The 23,473-nt window shown below is 34.0% G+C and overlaps 1 protein-coding gene across 1 annotated transcript in view; it reads left to right on the top strand.

Moving 5' to 3' along the window:
- The first annotated feature begins 7,331 nt into the window (after positions 1–7,331).
- The window catches only part of LOC126921522 (elongation of very long chain fatty acids protein AAEL008004-like), a 37,432-nt gene continuing 21,290 nt past the window's right edge, over positions 7,332–23,473 (top strand). Inside the window, exons 1-2 of the mRNA XM_050733206.1 lie at positions 7,332–7,480; positions 20,231–20,303. Of these exons, the coding sequence (XP_050589163.1) occupies positions 20,243–20,303 (61 nt within the window). The 5' untranslated portion in view covers positions 7,332–7,480; positions 20,231–20,242. The remainder of the gene's footprint in view (positions 7,481–20,230; positions 20,304–23,473) is intronic.

Genomic DNA, 23,473 nt, shown 5'->3' with positions numbered 1-23,473 from the left:
TTTAAAGTAGTACACATTAAAATTATATTGTGTAAGAGAAGCAGAAGAAACAGAAGTCAACTACGAAAGTTACAAAGTAAGAACATTGATATATCCAAATATTTGTGTTTTAATAAATGTATCATAAAAGATGAAGTAAGAAATTCTATGTTGGTATACAATGAACAGTTAATGCGTCAATAGATAATTAGTGTTGAAATTTTAATAAATTTTACAGTTCAATGAGATTCAGTTGAGCGTTCAATTAATTTATGCGTCTGTAATAATTATTATCGATTAATATGAGTTCAGAAAAAGCGCAGATAATGTTATTTCCTCATGCACAATTTAATTCGTTCGATTTTCTGCGTTACAAATTCATTGTTTATGGAAATATTATAGCAGAATAATATTTATTTGATATTAAGTGTTATTCTACGATGTGTCATCGTACTACGAAAAAGACTATCATCATAATTTGTCGCATGTAGATCACACGTACATTACGAACAAGGTAGGACAGCTGAGACAGAAAAGTTGTCAAGACGAAATTCAGAACATCAATTCGAAAGTACAATACACACGGGTGCAATATCAGTGTGAGACCCTGATGAAATCATCTTTTAGAATTCTTTTCCATCTAAATGCGTCTCTCTCCCGTATGTCTCAAACACACAACAGAGCTATGAGATCAGAGTTGGAGTCTAATCACTGGAGTTGGAGCCGAAGTTGAAAAATATACTCGAAATAATTGAAAGTTGTCATAAAATTATTTATATATTAGAAATACTGCATTTCTATCAAAGTATAAAAGTACAAAATATAGAAAATCCCCGTATAAAATTGTAGTTGCCTTGAAATCTTGTATTCTACGAAACAGTACTGTAAATATTAAACTTCACTGTTTTTTTTTTTATTATGGAAAATCGTGATTTCTAGAGCGTGTTAGAGCAAAATTTGCGTTGTAATTTGTTTGTAAGAGTAGAAATATATATTGCAATTGTAGCAGTATTCACATCCTTAATAAAGAAATCGAATATATCAATTTCAAAAAATAGCCTCTACCTTCTTTGCATGTAATCATCACAATATAAATTTTGTCTTTTATAGTGCGTAAATTAATATCACTGTTCGTCAAACATATTACATACCTCCGCTTTGCCTTGATAGTGGCATAAATCAACAAATTTCAAATTTACTTTTATTGCATACAAAGTTTACAGTATGTTTCTACTTTTATCACGTAAAATGTTGTATCTATAATTCAATTAGCTTTGCGTCAAAGGACAATTATTATATTATTAACTAAGCCGCTAACATCCTGACCTTAGTTTCAATACAACATTGGGGTTAGTTAAATCTTCAATTGTTTTGTGACACTACAAATGGCAGATTGTACTGCTTTCACGAACAGTGGCACATCTTGCGTTAAGTTAGGCTTATAATGTCGTTGAAACGGTACACGAAGATTTCTTTCCAAAGTTTAAAGCGTCTCTCTTCTAAAGTTTAAATTTTTTTAGTCGTTCCATTTTCAGAGAAAAACAGTGATATGTACGTATACATGCACATAATTAGTATGTTAATAATGTATCATAAATGGAGTCGAGGTCGGTGTCAGAATCAGAGTCGAAGTCGGAGATAAAAAAGAAGAGGAAACTTTGGTTGGGGAACTTTGATTATCAACTCCGCAGCCGTGTAAATAATATTAGACGAAGTAGTGATAATTATATAAGCGCTATCAATAAGTGTAACAATGTGAATAGTGACAATCGAAGCCGTGAAAGTCTCAAGACTCTGAATAAATTTAGTTAATAGCCGTTACATATGAAATGCGCGGTTTTATAAAGCCAATTTTCTAAGGCGTTTCTAAATATTTTTACGTATTTATAGATGTATTATATGTCATTCTAAAGCCCTGAACTTGCTTCTATCAGATGCAATTATTATTTTTTATTTACGTTCTTAACCTTGCTTTTGTATAGTTTACTTGTCAGAATGAATCATCGTAATTTAGTTTTTTACATGAGGAGTTACTACAGTAGCTGCTCAAAGTATCAAGGCTACAACAATATGAAAAATTCAACCGAGCTTCAAAAAATTCAAGAGCTTCGACAACGAAGAACGTGAAAGCGAAAACGATGTCAGTGTGAAAATTGAAGCTTATTTCAATTCCCTTCAATTTCAATAAGGTTTCGTTAGAAAAAAATTACAACCATTTGATGTTGCCATTAAAAATTAGACATTTCATGTATAATATTTTCATCTAAAATCATTTTTCCGTGAAACTTTAACAATATGTAATGATATATTTCGAGTTTCCCATAATCGATACTGTTTTTACATATGGATGTGTTTCTCAGACTACGTACGCATATTTTGTCCAAAATATTCACTCTTTCACAAATGAAAGATAACTATTATAATTACTGAATTTCATTCATCGTTAAACGATGCTAAAACGTATTAATGCGTAGTTCCTTGGTTTACTTTTTTCAGCAAATAAAAAGATTTTATTTTACGAACTAGCGTCATTGTATGTCTTTGCAAATGCATGTTTATCAAAGATTCGTTAAACAGCTTCCTGGAAAATCAATCAGGAATGTTTGCTGTTCTTCGAAGCACAGATTTTAAGAACTAAAAAAGAATCGATAAATTAACGTTCGCAATCAGTGGACAAAATAGACTCGAATGGGTAAAATTTAATCATTATTGCGACTGGAATTTCGTAACAAAAAATCAAAGTAATAACAACAGATGAGTAAGATTGACGAAGAATGTTGAACCGTTGCTGTAAAATTATCGTTATTGCTGTATCATGTTAACTGCTCCTTCGTATAATTTCGGGATGGTTATGTTTTATTTCTGTTGCGCTATCGCCCAATACTGTTCGAATTAAAAAGAACACCTTTAGCTTTATACAAATTTATAATGAACGACTTTTACACTTTTCTTACGCACAGAATAACCTCTTTTTACGCACTATGAGTAAATAGATTATTTATGCAAAGTAAAGTCGATAAACAATTATATAAAAAGTAACCAGTTATAATATGCGAAATATCACCTGATAATAATTTAATTAGATGGTGTTAGCAATTACATTTTCTGCATTATTCATCATCAGAAACAGTGATCAATGTATCTTCTACTGCCAGAAAAAGGACCTAATCTAAACCAGCTGATTAGAAGGAACAGAATCTTGTTCTTTCTGCGCTTGATCCTATTCTCTTTCTAGATGTATCAAATTTTCTATTGAAAAAAATGAGAATTTGAATTGAGAAAATAAGAATTGAACTCGAATTTTACTTCAATTTAAAGCATTAATATTTTGCGGACTTTAATCCAATGTAAGAGATATTAAAATATAAGCAGCACCTAGATAAATAGCAGAATATGTAAAGAAAAGTATGTTTTTCTTGAATCCTTCAAAATAATAAGAAAATGTCAAAATGTGAATATCATATAACGAAGAAGTACCGTCTTTTGAGAGGTATTTGCAAGCATCTTGTGACTGTGCAAGCCAGGTAAGAAACACTTTCCCCGATCGTCAAGACTGGGATAACCATTACATAACATCCCGCAAGGCATTACACAGCATTATACTTTCTGTTCTTTCTGCTGTTAGTCAGAGTTACTCATATTCTGGTCCACTTGCTTATTCTTTTCTGCCTCGATCGGCTAACAAACAAATATCGCACAATTTTGTCTTGCTCGCATGTAAAAGGTTTAATGCTGTGCATCTTCATTGAGCGATACATAGAGATTTCTTAGGCCTTCCATGCACAAATTATTTCAAGAATATATGAATAGTAAATTTAACAGAGGTGAATCTAACAACAAAACAGAAATTTTCTTCCTCTTCTTCTTATTTGTTTATCTATAGTCATATCGATTACGATGTCACTTTGTTGACTATGCTAATCATTAAACTGTGAATTGCTATGTATTTATGAATAATTTGTAGATGCAAAAATACCAAAGTATAGTATTCGTTATAATATTTGATAGGTAAAATATATCTCCACTAAGGTTCCATTTTTTAATTATGTTTGTAAAGATATGAATCTAAATAAATATCTACAATCTACTGGTCATGCTTAACACTCTTATTTGTCATTGTACTTAAATTATAGTTATCAACTTATACAATGCGCTGTAGATATCTATGAATAATTATCCCAAATGCATGCTCGAAAACGTGAATTATATTTAGATGTTTGCTTTAACATTATATTTGACTATTTCATTGGAGATTATTATTGAAAGAAATTGGTTCTCGGATTTCATAGTAATTTTCGCCGTGAATTTCGAGCGGCGGGGATAACAATTTTGACCTACATCTACCGAAAAGATTTTAAATGGTTTGAAATATTCTGCGCCGATATTTTCACCGCCAGGATTGGTACATTATTTCATCTCCATTATTTGTTCATTGACATTATCGTTAGTAGAAACTTCTACAATACTTCATTAGCGTGATGAATATTAATTTTTAACGAGCACGCAGAACTTTGAAACTACGGCCGAAGTCTTAAATTTTGCAATAACAACGAAAGACAAAAATGTATAAATGTATAAACCATGATGATGCCAATATGATAATTTATGCTGATTGATAATAATGCATATGTATATATATATATCGCATTTATTAGTTTAATTGAATGAAGATTGCAGGAATTATTTCGACATTATTATTAAATCCAATATTATTGATTTAAATTATATACAACTCGTTAATGCTTATAATAATATGCTTATAATAATAATATTATAATAATGTAAATATTTAATATTGTTGTACGTTATTGCACTAATATTGGCAATATCTATTTAATTCCTCCTCAAGAATAAAATGAAAATACGTATGATTAATTTGAAATTTCAATTCACTATTATCTGCACTTAAAATACAATGGTGTGAATGAAACGAACGTAAAATATTAATGAGGGCAAACCACAGACATATAAATAATTTACAAATATGATCACTTAATTATAAAGATCAAAAAGCACTTGGATAAGGTTAGGTAACCTCATACATTTTCCAATTTCATTAATCATAGCTTTTTTAACTGTACTTTTGCACATATTAGTAATTATTCTAAATTATATAAGGATATAGATTACACACCGCCTTCTTGTAAAAACTTCTAACTTTTTATCAGAATGACAAAATAAGACACTCATATAATCTTACCTGTTTAGAACAGTATATGAAAAATGTATGTAAATAAATTCATAACGGATGCCTCTTTAAAGATTAAACTTTTTTTTTCTGAAATTTCCAAGAAAATAAAGCTACACAGACGCACACAGATTTCTGATGCGAGCAATGTTTATTAATCACTTAAAATAATATTTGGAATCAATTAACATTTAATATTTTATTAATTATTAATATTTCGCTGCGTTACACGTGCATTGCGGAATTGTATAATATATTTTTTATTTATAGTTTTTAAATTTGTCAAAATTTTAAATAATTAAATAATAAAACAAAGATAGAACCATAAATAATTCGAAGTAGTAAGATTGAATATTCTCTAATCACATAATAAATTTTGTACAATCTTTTGAATAAAAATGTAAATAATAAGGGGATACCGGTATTTTTCACACATTAAATTTCAAACACATATTTTATAACTACCTGGATGTAGTCATTAAAATTGATTTGAAATAACGTATACACACGATATATAACAATAACTCACAGTCATACAAATTAATAAACGAGAGCGAAACTTTGACAACCAGCTGACTAAACTCTAACGTTCATTCCCGCGTAAAAAAATCATCCTGATTCGTTGCACATCTTCACTGGTGCTTCGATCAAGTTTCGCATTTGATTTCCTATCAATTATCTCTAAATGATTATACTAATATATAAATTATTTCCAAATAATTTTCATACATCAATATCTTTAACGACATAAACAATACTTTAACATTCTGATTTGAAGAATTTAAAACTTTATATTTCATAAAGAATTAATAATTGTAACAAATAATCATCTAATCGTTATATCTCAATCATCCTTATATTAAAATTAAATTAATTAAACGAATTAATTTTTTGAAATATTGAAATTTATTGAATAAAGTCACAATAGATATGACAAATAAGAACAGAAAGCTCTTGAAAAACTATATCTTATAGAAAAATATCTGAGTAAAAATAACGTGAGAGATCCGCAGTTTGAGAACCATTCACGAACGTTTACAGTAATGTCCGCAAGATGGCAAGTTGGCGGCAGTGGTTTTCGTCGTCGACCCGGCGGCCCTCGTTTCTATCGTTTTCATCGCGTCGTCTTCGTTGTCGTTCCCGTTGTCATCCTCATCTTTGTCGCGATCGGTTTTTCCTTTAATCATTTTTAAAGAGACTCGGTTTATTTTGTTCGGTTTGGACGGTCGGTGCGCTACGTCGAGTACGAGTCATAGAGATATCTGGCAAGGGGCGAGGTAGGAGATCCGTATGCGAGCACGCAGAAGAGTGACAGGTTACGAAGAGTCGGTCAAGAGTCATAGAGAAAGACAGAAGGAAGAAAAAAGAAAGGGCGGAAAGAAAGAAAGGAAAAAAGGGGGGGAAGAAGACTGGTAAAATGAAGCATCGTGGACGATGGTAGGGCGGCGGTGACCAACAGCGAGGTGGATAGGTGGCAGGTAGCGTAAACGGAAAACGGCCGGCAGTTAGAGTGTACAAAAAGAAACGAGGTACCGTCAGTCAAGTGCGACCGCATGCACAGGAAACTCTTGTCGAGATATAATTCTGTTATCCCTCCTCTTTTTCCCTCGCTCTTTATTTCTTTATCTTCCTCCTTCTGCTTCTATTTTCCTCTCTCTCTTTCACTCTTTGTCTGTCTGTCTCGCTCTCTCTCTCTCTCTCTCTCACACTCTCCCTCTCTCTCTCTCTCTCTCTCTCCTCTCTCTCTCTCTCTCTCTCTCTCTCTCTCTCTCTCTCTCTCTCTCTCTCTCTCTCTCTCTCTCTCTCTCTCTCTCTCTCTCTCTCTCTCTCTCTCTCTCTCTCTCTCTCTCTCTCTCTCTCTCTCTGTTCTTCTCTTCCTCTTCACCTTTTTCCTTCCGTGATACGCGCTCGCGGCGGAGAGGAGGATAAAAATCACGTCGATGAGGGAATCTGATGACGAGCAGTCATCACCTTTATTCGTGTTTGCTTGCTTCTAACAGCGAGAAGCAAGTTGAGCTTGCATTCCATTTTGCAATACGATTCACGAAACTGATATAAAGACGGAAGAAGTACCACCAATCAACTTACACATTCCACGAGGATATAAGAACGAGTTCCGCATTTTTCTCTACGACTGCAAATCACCAACGTGCTTATTTTATGTACCATCGGCTAGGTGACAAGAAGAAAAACGGATAGTGTAAGAACTTGAAGAAACAGCAAAGCCGGTAATCACGATACTACAAGACGTTAGTAACAAGGAGAGAAAGATAACCGAAGGAGAAACAAACGGAAAGCAACGACAAAAAACAGGTGGGTGTAATCTTTTGACATACACGATTCGATTCTAAATAAATTTAGGTTTTGTACGTTCGAGGCGTGCCGGCGCGGCTTTTAAGGTTAGGACAGCCCGTGATCGATTTCGAGCTTCGTACAAAACGAAACGGGACACGTCGACCCATGTATATGTTCCACATGATAACCCTCGTTTTTTTCAACGGATACAATGATTATTGATCAACAAGAAAACCATCGTGTATCCCTTTAATCGTCCTGATAATCTACGTACTGTGATCTTGATACATTTCCCGGTAAAACATTCAAAATGAAATCACCCATTTTGAACTTCTCGATGGTTTCGATGGTTTTACCTAACCTCCAATCCCTTCCTCATACAACACGAATGACATTCATCGTTCTTTGCGGAATGACACTTTTTCTCGATGTTAACGATATCATCGATATCAAACGTAATCTTCGTGTCGAAGAATGTAATCTCTGGTATGTAAACATCGAATGTGCAATGTGAATCTGACACTCTACTCTGCAGATAGAAGTGACGAAAATAAGTAAAAAAGACGCGTTATATTCGTGATTTACAAATTGTTTACGTACGGTGGAATATCTTGGTCGATAGCGCGCGAGATTTCAGTATTAGCATTGACGTTCGCTCTTCCAATTTTGATCAAATTTGCCAATTCAGCGGTTCGAAATAATCAACGTTATAAAATTCTTTGTCGATTCCTCGACGAGAATCGTATTTTTCCCTATAGCTGAAATAGTATTCCGGATGATTGGCAGGTGACTCGAGTCGGTTAGGCTCGGTTTGCCTCGAATTCCGTTATATCCGGTTCGCTCTATACTTACGAGAAATTAATAATTCTTTCGCATACGACCGACAAACGTGTTAGGTTTGAAAATGATAATACCACAGACATTACATTCATTTCCGGTATAATTGGCTCTCATTGCTCGCAGACAGACCAAACGTTCCGTCAAACGCTTTCTCTTTCGTCTTAAAAATTTACGCAATGTGTTTAATTCCGTTGCTTAATAGCAAAACCATATAAAAACACCAAGATCGAAAGTTACTTAGTAAGAGACGTTATCGGTAGTGTCCGGTTACAACTGCGTTCGTCGTTCCCTTGCCGGAAGCCCGACAAAACTGCATTCTCGTTCTTCCTAATTCGTTCCTCTTATGACGTCTGTCAATCGCGTTATTTACGAATGCAAAACTCTACTAGCGAATGTTTCGACATCTTTTCAACCTTGATTGAGCTATGATTCAAACACGAAATATTATGGTGGACGAAGAGAATATTTTGTTTAAAACGAACATCTATCTTCAAATATGTACGGTAGCGAAGGATCGAATCGTGTCAACAGCCTATAAGACCACTCAATCCAAATAAATAATAGTTTCGACTTCTCTGATTCTTTTCGCCTTCCTTTCCATCGTCGAAGTTGTTCACCTTTAAAAGGAATATTTAATTACTCTTCTACGATGCATCATCGAACCAGATTTCCCATCAAACTAGAAATTGTATCGACAAAACGCTTGAGAGACCATCTTAAAACGTATTCAGAAGGCGGAGTACGGTCGAAATGTTGCGATAATTAACTCTTCTGTTACTCGGTTCCTATCGACTTTCGTCGCGAAGAAAAAAAATCAGAATATTATCGGGGCCAGTCGATGGCGAAAGCAATTCTGTCTTCTATGTCGGACGATCACGACGGATTCGCAAGAATTAATAGAAACGCGTCAAGTGCCATTTGGCATTCGGCTTATATGAGTACGTAGCAGTACTATTGTTGCTTTAACTAACGTACCTACCCTCATCCAAAAGTCACTGGACACTTGCCTACTTTGGAGAAAACGATTGTTAGGATATGCGTACTTTTTACATTACACAATTTCAACATTTTATATTAATTCATAGTACGAAATCGCAGCATATTCTAATTCGTTTGAATAACTTATGGATAAAGGATAAAATCAATGCACAAAGTTGTATTCACATCTTAACAATCATTTTGCCCAAAATAAGTAAGTTTACGATAACGGGGAGTATACATACTCGCTGTTCACCCAGCAATCGCTATTTTAATCGTCTGATCAATCAAAACAAAAAATTGTTTCCATATTATCGTTTAATGACACAAAGGCATCTGATGGTGCGAGGCAACCCAGAACAATAAACCGCTAAAAATCCGCAAGGAAGGATCGGCCGAAAGTAAACACTATTTAAGCAACTCCATCGGACAGCATTACTTTCTCTGTCCTCGACAGATGCTACGTAACAACTGCGCGTCATCGTCAAATTGGATAATTCCGTACGATCAGCTTTATTCTTTTGCGTCACCATAAAACTTGCTCAGCCTCGCCTCTGCCACGGTAATTAAATTTTTAGCGGTATCCTCTTATTCCGAACGAAATTACATCTTCGTCGACACGACCGACCTACTTTATGTCTGAAGGAGACAACGAAGACAGAGTTGCGCATCAGGGTGGGAGAAGCATCTTAGAAGTGAAAAACCGACGGTTGAGAAGATTGTCCGATGTCTCCGTGTTCAACGAGAAATCGATAGATCTTACGTGGCAGCTTAATACCGATGCTCTTATTTTCCTCGAGTAACCTATTTTAACCTCTATGTTCAGTTTTCACGTATATTGCCCCGACAAAGATCACGTATCGTATATCTGTCTTTCTTTTTTCACCTTCTCATCGAATATGATTGGCGGAAAAATCTACAGATCCGATAAGACTTTCTACGTAACCAATGTAGCCGCACTATGATTCACGCAATGCCGGTGTTATCTCGATTGTCTCTCGGCTTTTATATATTTGCATCCGTGACACATCGTGGCGATGCGATGACGATCTTGAAAAAGACATACGCAAGTGGAACTCGCATGACTACGTAACACACACCCTGAATTACGAGGAAGCGTTTCACTCCTCTCGTACAAGGGTCGTCGGTCGAACGGAAAGAAAAGAAAAATCAATATCAGAATGACCGAGCTTGGTCACGATATGTACGATTGTATAAATTATACACGCAACGTGAAAAAGTGCGGCTGCTTCACGCGTTCCTCGCTGAGAGAGAACTTGTTATTTTACTCATGAAAGTCGTGTAAAAACCGTCATCGTTTCGAATTCGAAGAAAAACGCATACATCGCGAAGATCGCATTGGTTTAATGATAATTTTGGTTTTGTTTAACTCCCCCGTAATCTCATGCTAATTGTCTTATAGATTTAGACACTTATAGGAAAAGTGAATCAATCGGGATATTATGTTTAGTATTAAATTCCATTGTAATCGCCATCTGCAAAGATTGAAGTTTTTAATATTAATCAAACGATTTTGAATCAAGTTCATGATTTAATCCTGCATTCTTTGAATCGTCTTCAACCGCATCTTACTTTTCTAACATTAAAAAGTATATCTCGAGTTTGAGCAAAATATGGAAGAATCGTTATTGGTACATATATCCTTTCAGTCATCTTGGAACATTAAAAGTGTCTTGTCTGCTAAAATGGGAGTAAGATCGTCATATAAAAATTCGAGAATTACGACAAGGTTAATTTAGAGAAATATAATATATATATACGAAAGTTTTGTTCGTTTCTATTTGCGATTTGTTATTCAGAAATGAATCATCTATCAGTTATATGCAATGTTGCGCGCTCAAAATAATCAGATCATTTGCCTAGGTGATTTTGTTGTTTAGTAAGGTATTTAATAATACTTTAATAACTTCAAATATTATATATGATAGATAAATATCGACGAGTCAGAAGAATACCGCGTAACCTAAATTGAATCGTACTATGTGTACTACAAGTTCTATCCTATCTCAAATGTTAACGAATTCGTTAGATGAACAAGAAAGAAAGTGTTTCAAAAAAAACTTGATCATAACAAACAGTCATCGTATTTCAAGTGTCTTTTTTTTAATATTTATATATTGTTTGCATAATTACATCAATGATCGACCGATAAAAAACGGACTTTTTATGCACCGTGATTTACATATTTTGTTTGACATGTGCGAGATACATGAAAAACGATATAAAATTCAAATATCGCTGTTAGACATTTTAGTCTACTCAACTAAATAGCGATAAAATAATAATAACGTATAAAAAAATTATACGATAGCGTAAAGAGCAACGGTCGTTTAACAGAACGAACAGTTAACAGCGTTTCTCTTCATAGAGTCGCTCGTTCGAGGAGAAGATTTCATGATCAAGTCGAAGGAGGTCTATTTTCATCGACACAGGTCTTTTCTTTCGGGGAACAGTCATCGATAAATTCTTCACCGATTGAGTGATTTTGCTAGTGATCAATTTTGAACAACCAATCGGTGGTAATTTTATTATGCGATCCTGTCCAGAGTAGAGCATTATTCGAATTGTTTCGAATTTCTAATAAATATCTATCTAAGATTATCTAAATAAATTCGTATTAGATAAATATCTTATTTGTGGAATAATTATTTGTTATCCGTAACGAATTATTCGGATAATAATGCTAATAATTGCTTGTTTTCACCTAATTGTGTACAAATATACAGGTACAATTCTTACTATTAATATGCCAAGGAACAATAAATTTCCTAACGTGGCACCTAAAAAAAAATCGGTTATAAAAGTCAATATTACAATAACTGAACAATGGAACTTGATAATATATCACACGTTCAGTATCATGTGCATTTTCGATGTAGCTCGTACATATTTGTCGGGTTTTCGTTAGAGTTTCGGGCGCGTGATAATTCTTCATTTGAATTAGCCATCGTGTTGCACAACAGAGATTGTATTTACAGAGACATATAAATATGTCTTTACAAAGTTTAACGAATAATTAGCTTAACGATTAATTAGTTTAACGAACAATAAGTTTAATGAATGCTTTTGACAATGTTCTTGAGTTCAATAACGAATCCACGGTCAACGGGAAAACTCTTTGTACAATAGGATATATTTTGTAGCACGCAGACACGTTAGTTCAGACGCTGGGTTACTTTCAGACTGACTGCCTAGACGATATCAGTAAACTCTCCAAGGTGATCACAAAAATAAAAGACTGATACGGTCACATTTGTCAATTACATATTGATCGGGGATATCAACAAAATTCCAAGCGCCATTACTAGGCAATCCCGCGTAAAACCAACATTGCTCCTGGCCGGGGCTTGATTGTTAATACAGCATGTCCCTCAACATCGGTACTTCTTCTGTTAGATAAAACGTTCATCCCGTGACCGTGGCTACGTTCGGCGACCAGTTATGTCACCTCGAGCCCAACTATTGGGGATCTTCCCAAAGAAAGGCCCGATGTTCCTACATCGCCGACATATTTATATACAATCAGTGTAAAAAGTATTCGTACAATACTCAACTTCAACAAAAATATCGTATAACATCATTTACTAACAAAATTTTAACAGATAAAAAATATATACGTATTCTTACAAGTCCTCAGAATAATTAAGGAAAAAGAATGCGATATTTATTTCTGTTGTGAAGATATTAATAAATATCTGCGTATTAAGTATTCGTACAGTTGCTGCTTCATCTTCGTCTGCATTAAAGTGTAGAAAAAAATAGGTTTCGAAAACAATTTCATCCTGATACAAGATTCAACGATTTGAAGCATAATGCTATTAATTTGCGAGCGTAGATCTTGTGGAATGTTCGAAAATTCATATTCAATTCATAAAAACAAAAGGAAACCCCACTAAATATTAAAAGAATTAAACTTAGTAATTTCCTCTCTAGTTTTTCTCATTAAACTGTAAGTATATAAATACTTATTACACATATTTTTGCCATTCTTTTAGATATTTGTTAATATTTTCACAAAGAATGTAGATACCCCATTTTTTTAATGAAAATCTGCAGGCTTATAGAAATATGTACATATTATTTATTTGCTAAAATTTTGTTAATAAGCGATGTTCTACAATATTCTATACCTTTTACACTAACTGTATATAACATTTATACAATTTAATCAAAACAAATTCTTATTCAATTGCACACCTATTCATTAGCGGCAAATAAAATTTTATTTGGATTTAGTATAGTAGGTATCTGGACTGCAAAATTTTTGTACTAGATATATATCTTTCCGGAGGTATTTTGGGTTGCGAAAATTATGAGCCTTTGGTCGACGAATGTCTTCACTTTAGAAATCCGCGTAAGACCATGATCCTACAGAGCGGTAAGCAGTAAGCTGCAAAACAAGTAATGGCATAGCCAATGCCAATGCTCCAAATGCCAGATTTTTCTTACCGCCTGCTGCTCTTTGTCTGACCTGCTAGAAAATAAAAAGTGGCTCAAACCTAAACCAAAACTTACGATCCAAGCGTACAGAATAATCCCTACAGTAGATTAAGAAGAGCAAAAATCATATCAACAAAATACGTTACACATCAACGGACTGACCGAAATTTTGTACGCCTTATTTCCGTGAAGAACGACCGGTTTGGTCGCGTTCTCATTCTCGGCTTCGACAGCCTCAAAAACCTTTAATTAAGAAAAAAGTGTCACTTTAACCGAATATTTTGCAATCCGGATACTATGCTAGAGCTCTTTATTTTTATTCACTATCTGTTATTTAAATAAAATTTTGCTCAACACTAATCATATCACTGTCATTAAGTGAAGTAGCTCTTTCCCGGAGATTGTTTTTAAATTATGTAGCTAAGGAAACATTCGATAATTGCACAGCCATCTTGGGAGAAGAGATTCCCCTGGTGTACTACGAAGTTGGACGGTTCGTTGCGATCGAGTAGTGTAGTATGATCCAATGTCAGATAATGTATCTTCTAGATAGCAATTCAACAGCAAAACTTCTCTATTTCTGACTTTCTTAAAATTAATCTTTTACTGGCATATTTGTGAGATCCTTCAGATTAAAATGAGACCAAACACGATATAATTTGAATTATATTTAATTATCATTTATTAAGTAAGCAAATATGCTCCAAATTATATCGTATTTGGTATCACTATAATCAGAAAAATGTAAGAAACATGTTAATAAAAATTTCTTTAATCACAAATCAAGGTCTTAACATATCGCGAGCCTTTAATATTTGCCGAACGCTTCGACTCTCTTTTTTACATTCGGCACGTTTAAGGTGTCAGTTTCGTGGATTAGAATCGTCCCTACATCTCTATCATTGCAACATTTGGTTCCTGATTTTCGAGCATTTATGGAATGTTTACTTATTATCGTAGAAATTGCACACGCGTCAATACTTTTTGCTTTGCATCGATCGAACATCGATACACGATTATAATATTCTGTGACACGTATAAAAACACGTTAATTTGTTTCTATTATTGCGTCTTTACGTGTAAATTACTATTATTACGTGTAAGTAAGTTAATTAGTAGATAAGTCGCAATATATACATGTGGAAACGGCACGTGAGATTTCTTTTAAATCAATTCCGGAGGTCCTTTAATGCCGCTGAGAAATTGGTACGATACGTGCCCTCCTCAAGGTAATGTAACATAGAAACATTACGAAATATTGATCATCTTAAGAGAGTGATGAAAAGGAGGCAATATTCGTAGAACTCTTTCCTAACTACCCAGTAATATTCTTTTTTGATACTTCCACTAATTTGCCAAATTTATTTTATTGGTCTGGAAAATAAAAATCTAAAGTTTTAAGGAAATTAAGTCATGTCTGACACAATTCTATTTTTCCACTTTCCTACTAGATTGAATGTATGCCAACTACATCACTCTAAGGTTAATTATTGTTTGTTCAGGAAACGGAATGATGACGGACGATTCCACTGAAAGACGCTTAATGATTATATACCGTAATTAGATTTATTATTGAATAGATCTTGTAGAGTGATTATAGTTTAATAACATGGAAGTGATAGAATTTTATCGAGCGAATAAAGGGTGTTTAGAAACAAAACAAAGAGGAGCGAATTCTGAATATTTAATTTACCTATAACAATATTTTCTGAATTTAATGAGTATAATACAAGCCCGTACTTCATACATTTCAATGATTTTTTAACCAATGCTGTTGTATTGTAAGAACGTTTTCTTGCGAAGAACACCGACAGAAGGGACTGCTGTAATAAGGATCTTCCAATACATACAATCTATATAATTATTGGAGCTGCCTTCTTACTGCTTAAATCCTTCAATTTTTACACAGGCGTACGTAAGTATCCTAGCGCTTGTAGACACTCTTTAGGAATATATTTTGCAAAAACATATTGAAACTTAATTAGCGGTATTATGAGACTAGAACATCATGATTATATTGATCAAGTTTGAAACAAATAGTAGAAATTACAAGATATTTAGTACAATTATATATTTCCTTGAATTATTTAAACGGTCAATTATCAGTTGTATTAATAAATCTTAATATTCAATGAAACCGTATTTAATACTTGTTATTGCATTACTTAACGTGACTATTCGCCCTAATTTTTTACTAAACATATATTTGCAATAAATATTTTGTAATTTCCATATACATTTTCAAAGTATTTTTCATAACACATACATAATATGGGCGTAAGATTTTTATGGCAAGTGTTCAAATATTTTTATGAGCTACTGTATGTCTGGATAATATGTATCTGAAACGCTCAGCTATAAATAAATATTTTATTACGTGTTATATCTACCAGCAACGTTTGTCTGAACGAAACAGAGCTATTATTGCAGAAAATAGTGAGCGTAATCGCTGTAGAGGAGAACAAAAGAGGCGAATTTATAGTTGACCGTAACACACGCTAGACCAGTTTATTAGTTTTGATCTGACGGCGGTTACGTTGGTTATCTGCTGTAATCGATCTCAACAGGACGTAACTATGTGTTTAGTAACTTTCTCGCCGCTACCTTGTGCCTACTTACAAGTTTCTATATCTCTTTCTATCTGTGTGTCATTTCTCACTCCATCTGCCTACTTTTCTCTACTATCTCCTTCTCACTTTTTCCCCTGTATTCCACTGTTTCGAGACTCTTTTTTTCCTTTCCGAATGCCTACTAATCTTACCGTATTTATGTAACATCCGTAACCGATGGAGAAAGAACGAAAGAGAAATTTCTACGATTTAATAATCGAATCATGGAAGTCGAAGTTCTTCGATACATTTTGTTGTGAATCGTGCTGTTCTCCAAATTGCGCGTTATACGTACGTTAATTATAATGTCTCGTATTGTCAAGAACTATTCTGCAATGGATACTCAAGCCAAGCAAAGCTCATCTTATCGAGTTGACTTGAATATTTGCGTACGTATGCATAGTAGTCGACTAACTTCAAATAATTCGAGCCAATACATACCCCCTAATAGTTTCAAATAGTATAATATATAAGTATAATAGTGTGAATTAAATTTTTTCCAAATTCTTTCTTTGTTTTTTAAATACTCTGGCAATGACAAAATTGCGTATTAGAACTTTTTTCATCGATAATTTACAAAAGCACATCGTCAAAAGATCAACAGTTTCGTTGCGTCATATCAATTACGTGCTAATTATACCAGCTGAAACGTTCGAGACAGTCATACGGTAGAAAGAGAGAGAAACAGTCATGTGTGTTGACAAGATAAGTATGTACACGCACAAGAAGGAAAAAAGCAATCGAGTACGTGATCGTAAAATGTAACGTTTTAAGGATTCATTGGAAATCAAATTTTCATTATCTATCCAGGATATATAATATCCAATGAAGTATTTGGACACTTGTCGAAGAAAACCTTTATGCACGTATTCTATACGTTACGGAAAACCTTTATGCACGTATTCTATACGTTACGCAAAACAGTTACAAATTTTAATGGTATTTTAGTGAGGCACAACTTTCATGATTATATTGGTAAAATTTAATGCCAATCTGAACATTTGTATAAAAGTTATAAAATATTTACTCCGAAACGTATATTTAGTAAAAATTTGGTATATAGCGTAAACAACTGAAACGTATAATGAGTGTTAAAAATGTATACAATGGGTTGAATATCGAGGATTATCAACATTGAATAAAGCAAGGTTTGTTTTTAATTTGACGAATATAATCATGGTAATTCGATCTCATTACAGTGCTAATAAAAAATTGTACTGTTTTGAATAACATATGTATTATTTACATATATTCATGAACAATTCTACAGGTGTTTGAATACTGTTCCTAAATTACTATATATTGAAAATAATGATAGCAGAAAGTTAATATTAAAATGTCTGAAAACTCGTTGTTCGAACGTAATCAATGTAGAATAGTTCCATAGAGCTTCCTAAGCAATACGATTATAATATTGTGTCCGTGAAGAACTGCGTACATTTGACTTTGTTCCTATCACATGTTTTCTAATTTACAAGTTGCATGCGTTTTCTCTGTTTACGGTTTATGATGGCTATGAAATTTTCCATTGTATATATGCAGAATTCAAAATTTCATTGAAGATAGATTACTAGATACATAGATTTCAACAAACAATTTTATCAATCAAAGAAGTCGATCTAGCAAACTTAACATGAAGCTCGCAACCTTGTGGTATTTTTATAATTCAACTCTGAAAACTAGGGTAATGTACATATTTTTATTTACCTATTAATAATCCATTTGAATTTCTGGCTAGATTTTAGATTAACTTTACTTTGTATGATTTCATCGATCCACTTATATTGAGAAAAAATAATTCGATTTTTTTAAAACGTTTAATTTCTGATGAATTAGATACTCAAAAAAAGTGGGGAAAGCATCGCGAAATTCGAAATATTTGAGTCCTTACAAGATTCTGCATCCGAGTTTCGCGAATTTAAAAATCAAGTTTCGCGAGCTATCTCTAATTTTTATCCATTCAGCTCTTCATTTTATATTGTTCACACTCGATGTAAACAATAAAGCGGAGCTATACGGTCCGCAACCAATTTACGCCACAGATAGAATGAGGCCTCGCAAAGTCGATAACTCGAGGAGAGAAAAGCGGTGAGTCTCTCGATTCTTTATATTTAACGTAGCAATTCTGTTAGCGAGTATTTTTTAGTCGGTCGACGTGTCGCACGAAGGATAAATTCTATTCATTTATTTCTTTATTTCTTTCTTCATTCACGGAATGAATCCTTTGGTGTATAAAAGATAATATGTTGGAGAAAGAGGTACATTATTGTGCATAGGTAAGTTAAAAACAAATTATTATAATGCATATCTATTAAAACCGTTCATAAGTATTAAAACACGTACGAAATCTTAGCAAAAAACCTGAAAAGTCATTAGGAAATTATCAAAACCCCTAAGAATTATCATTTTCTACTTTAACTTCAACTTAAACTTCAAACTTTAGACCCAGATAAAGAATACATATGTTCAATCTTATAACAATAGAGTTATCAGCTTGGTATAATACAAGTGTTATTAATTAACTAACTTACAATACATTTTACTGCTTATTACACCATTAATAACGAGTTAAATAGTCTGTTTTCAAATGTAGATCACTTGAAGATTGTTCATAACCGAGTTTGGCAAATTACAAGGCAAATTACTTAGCAATTTACTCAAGCAACTCTATATTACTCTTTTATTAGTCGATAAATTAATAGGATCCAGATAATACTACCGTACTTTAAAATGAATGTGACGAATCCGAACGCGGCTATTTTCGCTACAGGTTGGATAGTACGCGTGTTATAGTTATAGTATCATCTGGTGTGTGGCGCCATACGATTGATCAAGCAACGCTCTGCGCTATTTCTTCTCTATAAAATATTTGTCCGATAATCGACACTGTGCTATCCGCCATTATTTGTTCGCCGTTTCTTTCGTTTTCAATTAACCGGCCATTCTATCGGTGTCCCGGATCCGAGCTTGTAGCGCGCAAAACCGATGAAAAACTTGCAAGCCAGACAATTTCGTGAAAACGCAATCAACGGTCGATGTTCTCATCGCCTCATCGTGAAATTCCATAACCCGATTATGGGTGTGCAAACCAGAGATAATTGAGTATGCATTAATTCGAAGAGGCTTTAATACCCGCAACTTAATCCACTTAATCTCTTCCGTAATCGATCGATTGACACAGTCATCGTCCCGCTTTTTCGTCGTAGTCACATTTCATTTCACGAGAAATCAATGAAAGTACCTTAGAAAAGGAAGTTAAGTAACCGAACTGGTCGTTAAATCGCTCCTTTCTGCGGTATTCGACGTTTTAATCTTGAAGCAGACGTTGCAATGTACCGACAGTATGTTTCTTGAGTAATCATAATCGCGATAACGTTTTTTTCCTTCTTTCTTTCATTTTCGTCAGAAAGAATAAGAAAGGAGGATAAAGATACGCAGGAAATTCTAACGATCGTTGCGATGACTTATCGTTCCGCCGATGCAACTTTCTCGAATGCAGTCGACGGACGACCCGGAAACGCGTTGGAAAATCCGTACAAACGATTGATGTGCCTTTGTGCCTTTGCGAAAACCAGTTTACCACCGACCTGCATAAAACGAATGGAATTTTTACGCTCGTTTGTTGGTTCTTGCATTTGATTTATCTCAAAGTATTTACCACCGGGATTTTTATTTATCTTTCGATTCCTGAATAATTTATCAAACGATTACGGTACATATTGTCGATAAACATCCTTTCGTAGACGAAAGAAATTGAAAGAAATTGAGAGAGCAGAAAATTGAAAAAGAAGAAAATTATTAACGAGATTTTCTAAACCATCATTCTGTGGTATTTATAATGAAGGTCGAATAAAGCAGGAACTCTTTGTTCTGGTTTCAGACTTGAGCCAAGATGACAGCTATAGTGACGGATCTGGTGCACGGGTACAGGGATCTAATGGATAACAAGTCCGGTAAGATAATTTTTATTTTAATACATTAAGCAAATTGGCGGTAATGAGAGATTGGAGCATCGATCGGTCGTTAAGTAGGTCAATCCTGCGCGATCGTATTAAAAACCAAAAACGATCAACCAAAGTAAATAGGGTAACATTTTTACCAGCGAGATCGTCGCTGTGAGTGATACATAATAGTCTTTCCGATCGCAATGACACGCGACGTCCCGATTTCACGAGATCTTAACCAAGTAACTAACCAATTTAAAGAGCCACAGAATTGCACGTTAAAATGATACGTCAACTACAGGAAGCTAAATTCGATACAAAAATTATAAAAATAATTTTGATAGAGTGATACAAGGTTCTCTCGCAAATTGTTTCACGAGTGACAAAAACGAACAAATGCGTCAAATAACTTGCTTTCGTAACATCGGATATCATTCGAACGAGGACAAGAAACTATGTGCGATTGAAAGAGGAGCGGACTGATACGATAACCATAGAGGAGACATATTTGTCGCGCATATTTTTTAAATAACCTCCAACTTCACGGCGGCGCGTATGTCAATAAACTCGTCCCCAATTTTTCTACGGATCCAGTTGAAATTTTTAAATCAAGTGAATGTCATTTTAAAGTCTGAAGCCTTCGTTATTAGGCAAACAAAAAAAAGAAGGAGAAAGGCGTCCATTCGTGTTAGCGTTTCCCACATGATTCACTCATGACATACCTTTTGTCAATAGACAAGAACGCAATGTTCCTCTCAATTCTTTGAGATTCTCGCCACCCACCCACAATCTTTTTTTCTACGATTTTGTTCTACCATCCACGAAAATTGCAACGATAGGAAAAACTAGCCACGATTGTCCGTAACATCTTTTTTATTGGACTATTTACTATAAGAAATACGTCGTCTACATCACAACGAACGAAATAAAGCGACTGAAACGCGATGTACCATTGTACACTACCGCTTAAAAGTAGCTTTAAGAAAATGTATTTTAATTATAAAATTATGCATATTAAATCAAAATGCAATGATCTTATTGTATATGGCCATCACAGTTATGCATATAGTAGTACATATATTATGAACCGATTAAATCGATTTTAGAAAGGCAATATGCAATTTTGTTAGCTCTGTTAAAGATTCTTTATCTTTAGATTCTTTAATTGATGAAGTCACATTAGATAGGATCAGGTCAGATTAGATAAGATCTTGTAAAATGATATAGATACTTCTGATGTTAATACAACGATGTATACATCCAATAATATCGATACGTACATAATAAATAGTAAAATATATTATTGCCATATTTTTCAGTAAGTAATTTAGTTTTATAGTCTAATAATTCCATAAAAAGGTAGTAAACATTCCCGCTAACTCACCATTAATTTGGACACTTCTGTAAAATTCACGTACTGTATTACCTACGAATCATGCAAAATATTCATATACCTAGGAAATATCCAATATTTTGTCATAAAAATACGATTATTTCGTCATCTTCGTTTCATCGTATACAATCTAAATAGAACGATTAGTTATAACATATGTATTCGTTTCTAAACGATATCAGAATGAAGCATCCTTTACATTCTTCTTAAGGGGGAAGAGTCTATCCCAAGCATATTCGAGAAATATTGAAAGTCACGGAAAGATGAAGCTTCGCCACGATGATGATGGTGGTGATCGTAGATCCTGAAAGAGTATATTACGTATATTCTATACATATATAATACGAGGGTTGAAAGCTCATTTAGACGGTTGCGCTGCTCGGTCGCACAGCTCGGGTTTCTACGCCTTCGTGAATTGATTCATGAGGACGACGATGTAACCGTTACACGACTTACGAGCTGTTAAGGGGCTCAAATTGACCAGTCCTCTTTTCATGTTCCCATGCTACACGGTACGTGGATTATCGATTTAATACTGACAAGCCAATAGGCCGTGTTTTCCGCTAATTGTATCCCATGTAGACCAAGAGACGCCCTTGCCTGATTACACCCAAGCTGTGTTGTGCCACTGGAATCCGTTCTGGCATTTACATACGATGCTCATTCGGCTAAACGTTATAGCTACGAGGATCGCGTCAAACAAACCGGTTAGGATAAAATCATGCCCCGGTGCGCGCATGACAAAAATATTTGTCTTCAGTTTTAAACGTCACAGCTACTGCAAATACCTTAACATTATCGACTCTACTTTGAAATAGACTTCATCTCTTATACTTCCATCTTTATAGGAGCTCTTTAAATATTTCCATACGTGTCTTATCGAAACACTCGAATAAAATAAATGATTTTTAAGTGAGTTAGTATATTTTTAAGTAAGTTAATTAAGCACGTTTTCAAAGTTTTTACTAGAATTACTACTTTTTACTACAACGTCAACTTAAAAATTGGAGAAGGCAATTGTAAAAAGTATTGGCATATCATTGTGTTTATTGTAACGTTTGCATACTAATCTGAGTATATCAAATTTTGCATCATCTGATAGATAGTATTTTCATATAACTATACAAATTTGATACTACGGAAACGAATAAAGAAGACGTTTCATTGAAAAATAAGGATATGTGCAAATACTTTTTGTAGCCACTACAACTTGTCACTCGGATTTCTAGTCTTGATATAATAATTTATTAAGAAATCTCTTATGTTTTAATGCCTTGTTTCATTTCTTTTTTCATGTATTTATGTATTTTTCATGTATTTATATTCGAATCAATTAAAGTCGATCAATCTGAAATTGATCCGTTGTCTATTCGTAATTATAGAAATCACTAGTTAAAGTACAACCTGCTCTGGAAGTGAAATTAATTACGTTGATAATGTGAAAATCGAATTTCTTTTATTGGTCGAGATAATAGGGTAGATTTAATAGGCTGATTCTCAAACATTTCTTCTTCTATCCACTTACCCCAAAGTTCACCTCGTAATTATTTCCTAACTAAAAATTCGTTCGACAAATTACGTCCGCATCGACTGACGTTCCCAATGGAAAAGAAAAACAAACAAGTTGGTTTCTTAATGGAGAACGATGGAAAATATGGGCTCATATCGTAAGAGTGTCCAACGGTGCGTGTTCCTGTGGACGTTCCGGTCATATGAATGCTGAAGTAATTTAGCGGAAGCTCTGTCAAACGCCTCCTGAACTAACTCTCCCGCGCCTTCCTGCGGA

The sequence above is a fragment of the Bombus affinis genome, chromosome 10, assembly GCF_024516045.1.
Source record: "Bombus affinis isolate iyBomAffi1 chromosome 10, iyBomAffi1.2, whole genome shotgun sequence".
Taxonomy (NCBI): Eukaryota; Metazoa; Arthropoda; class Insecta; order Hymenoptera; family Apidae; genus Bombus; species Bombus affinis.
This window is presented reverse-complemented; position numbering and strand designations above follow the sequence as displayed.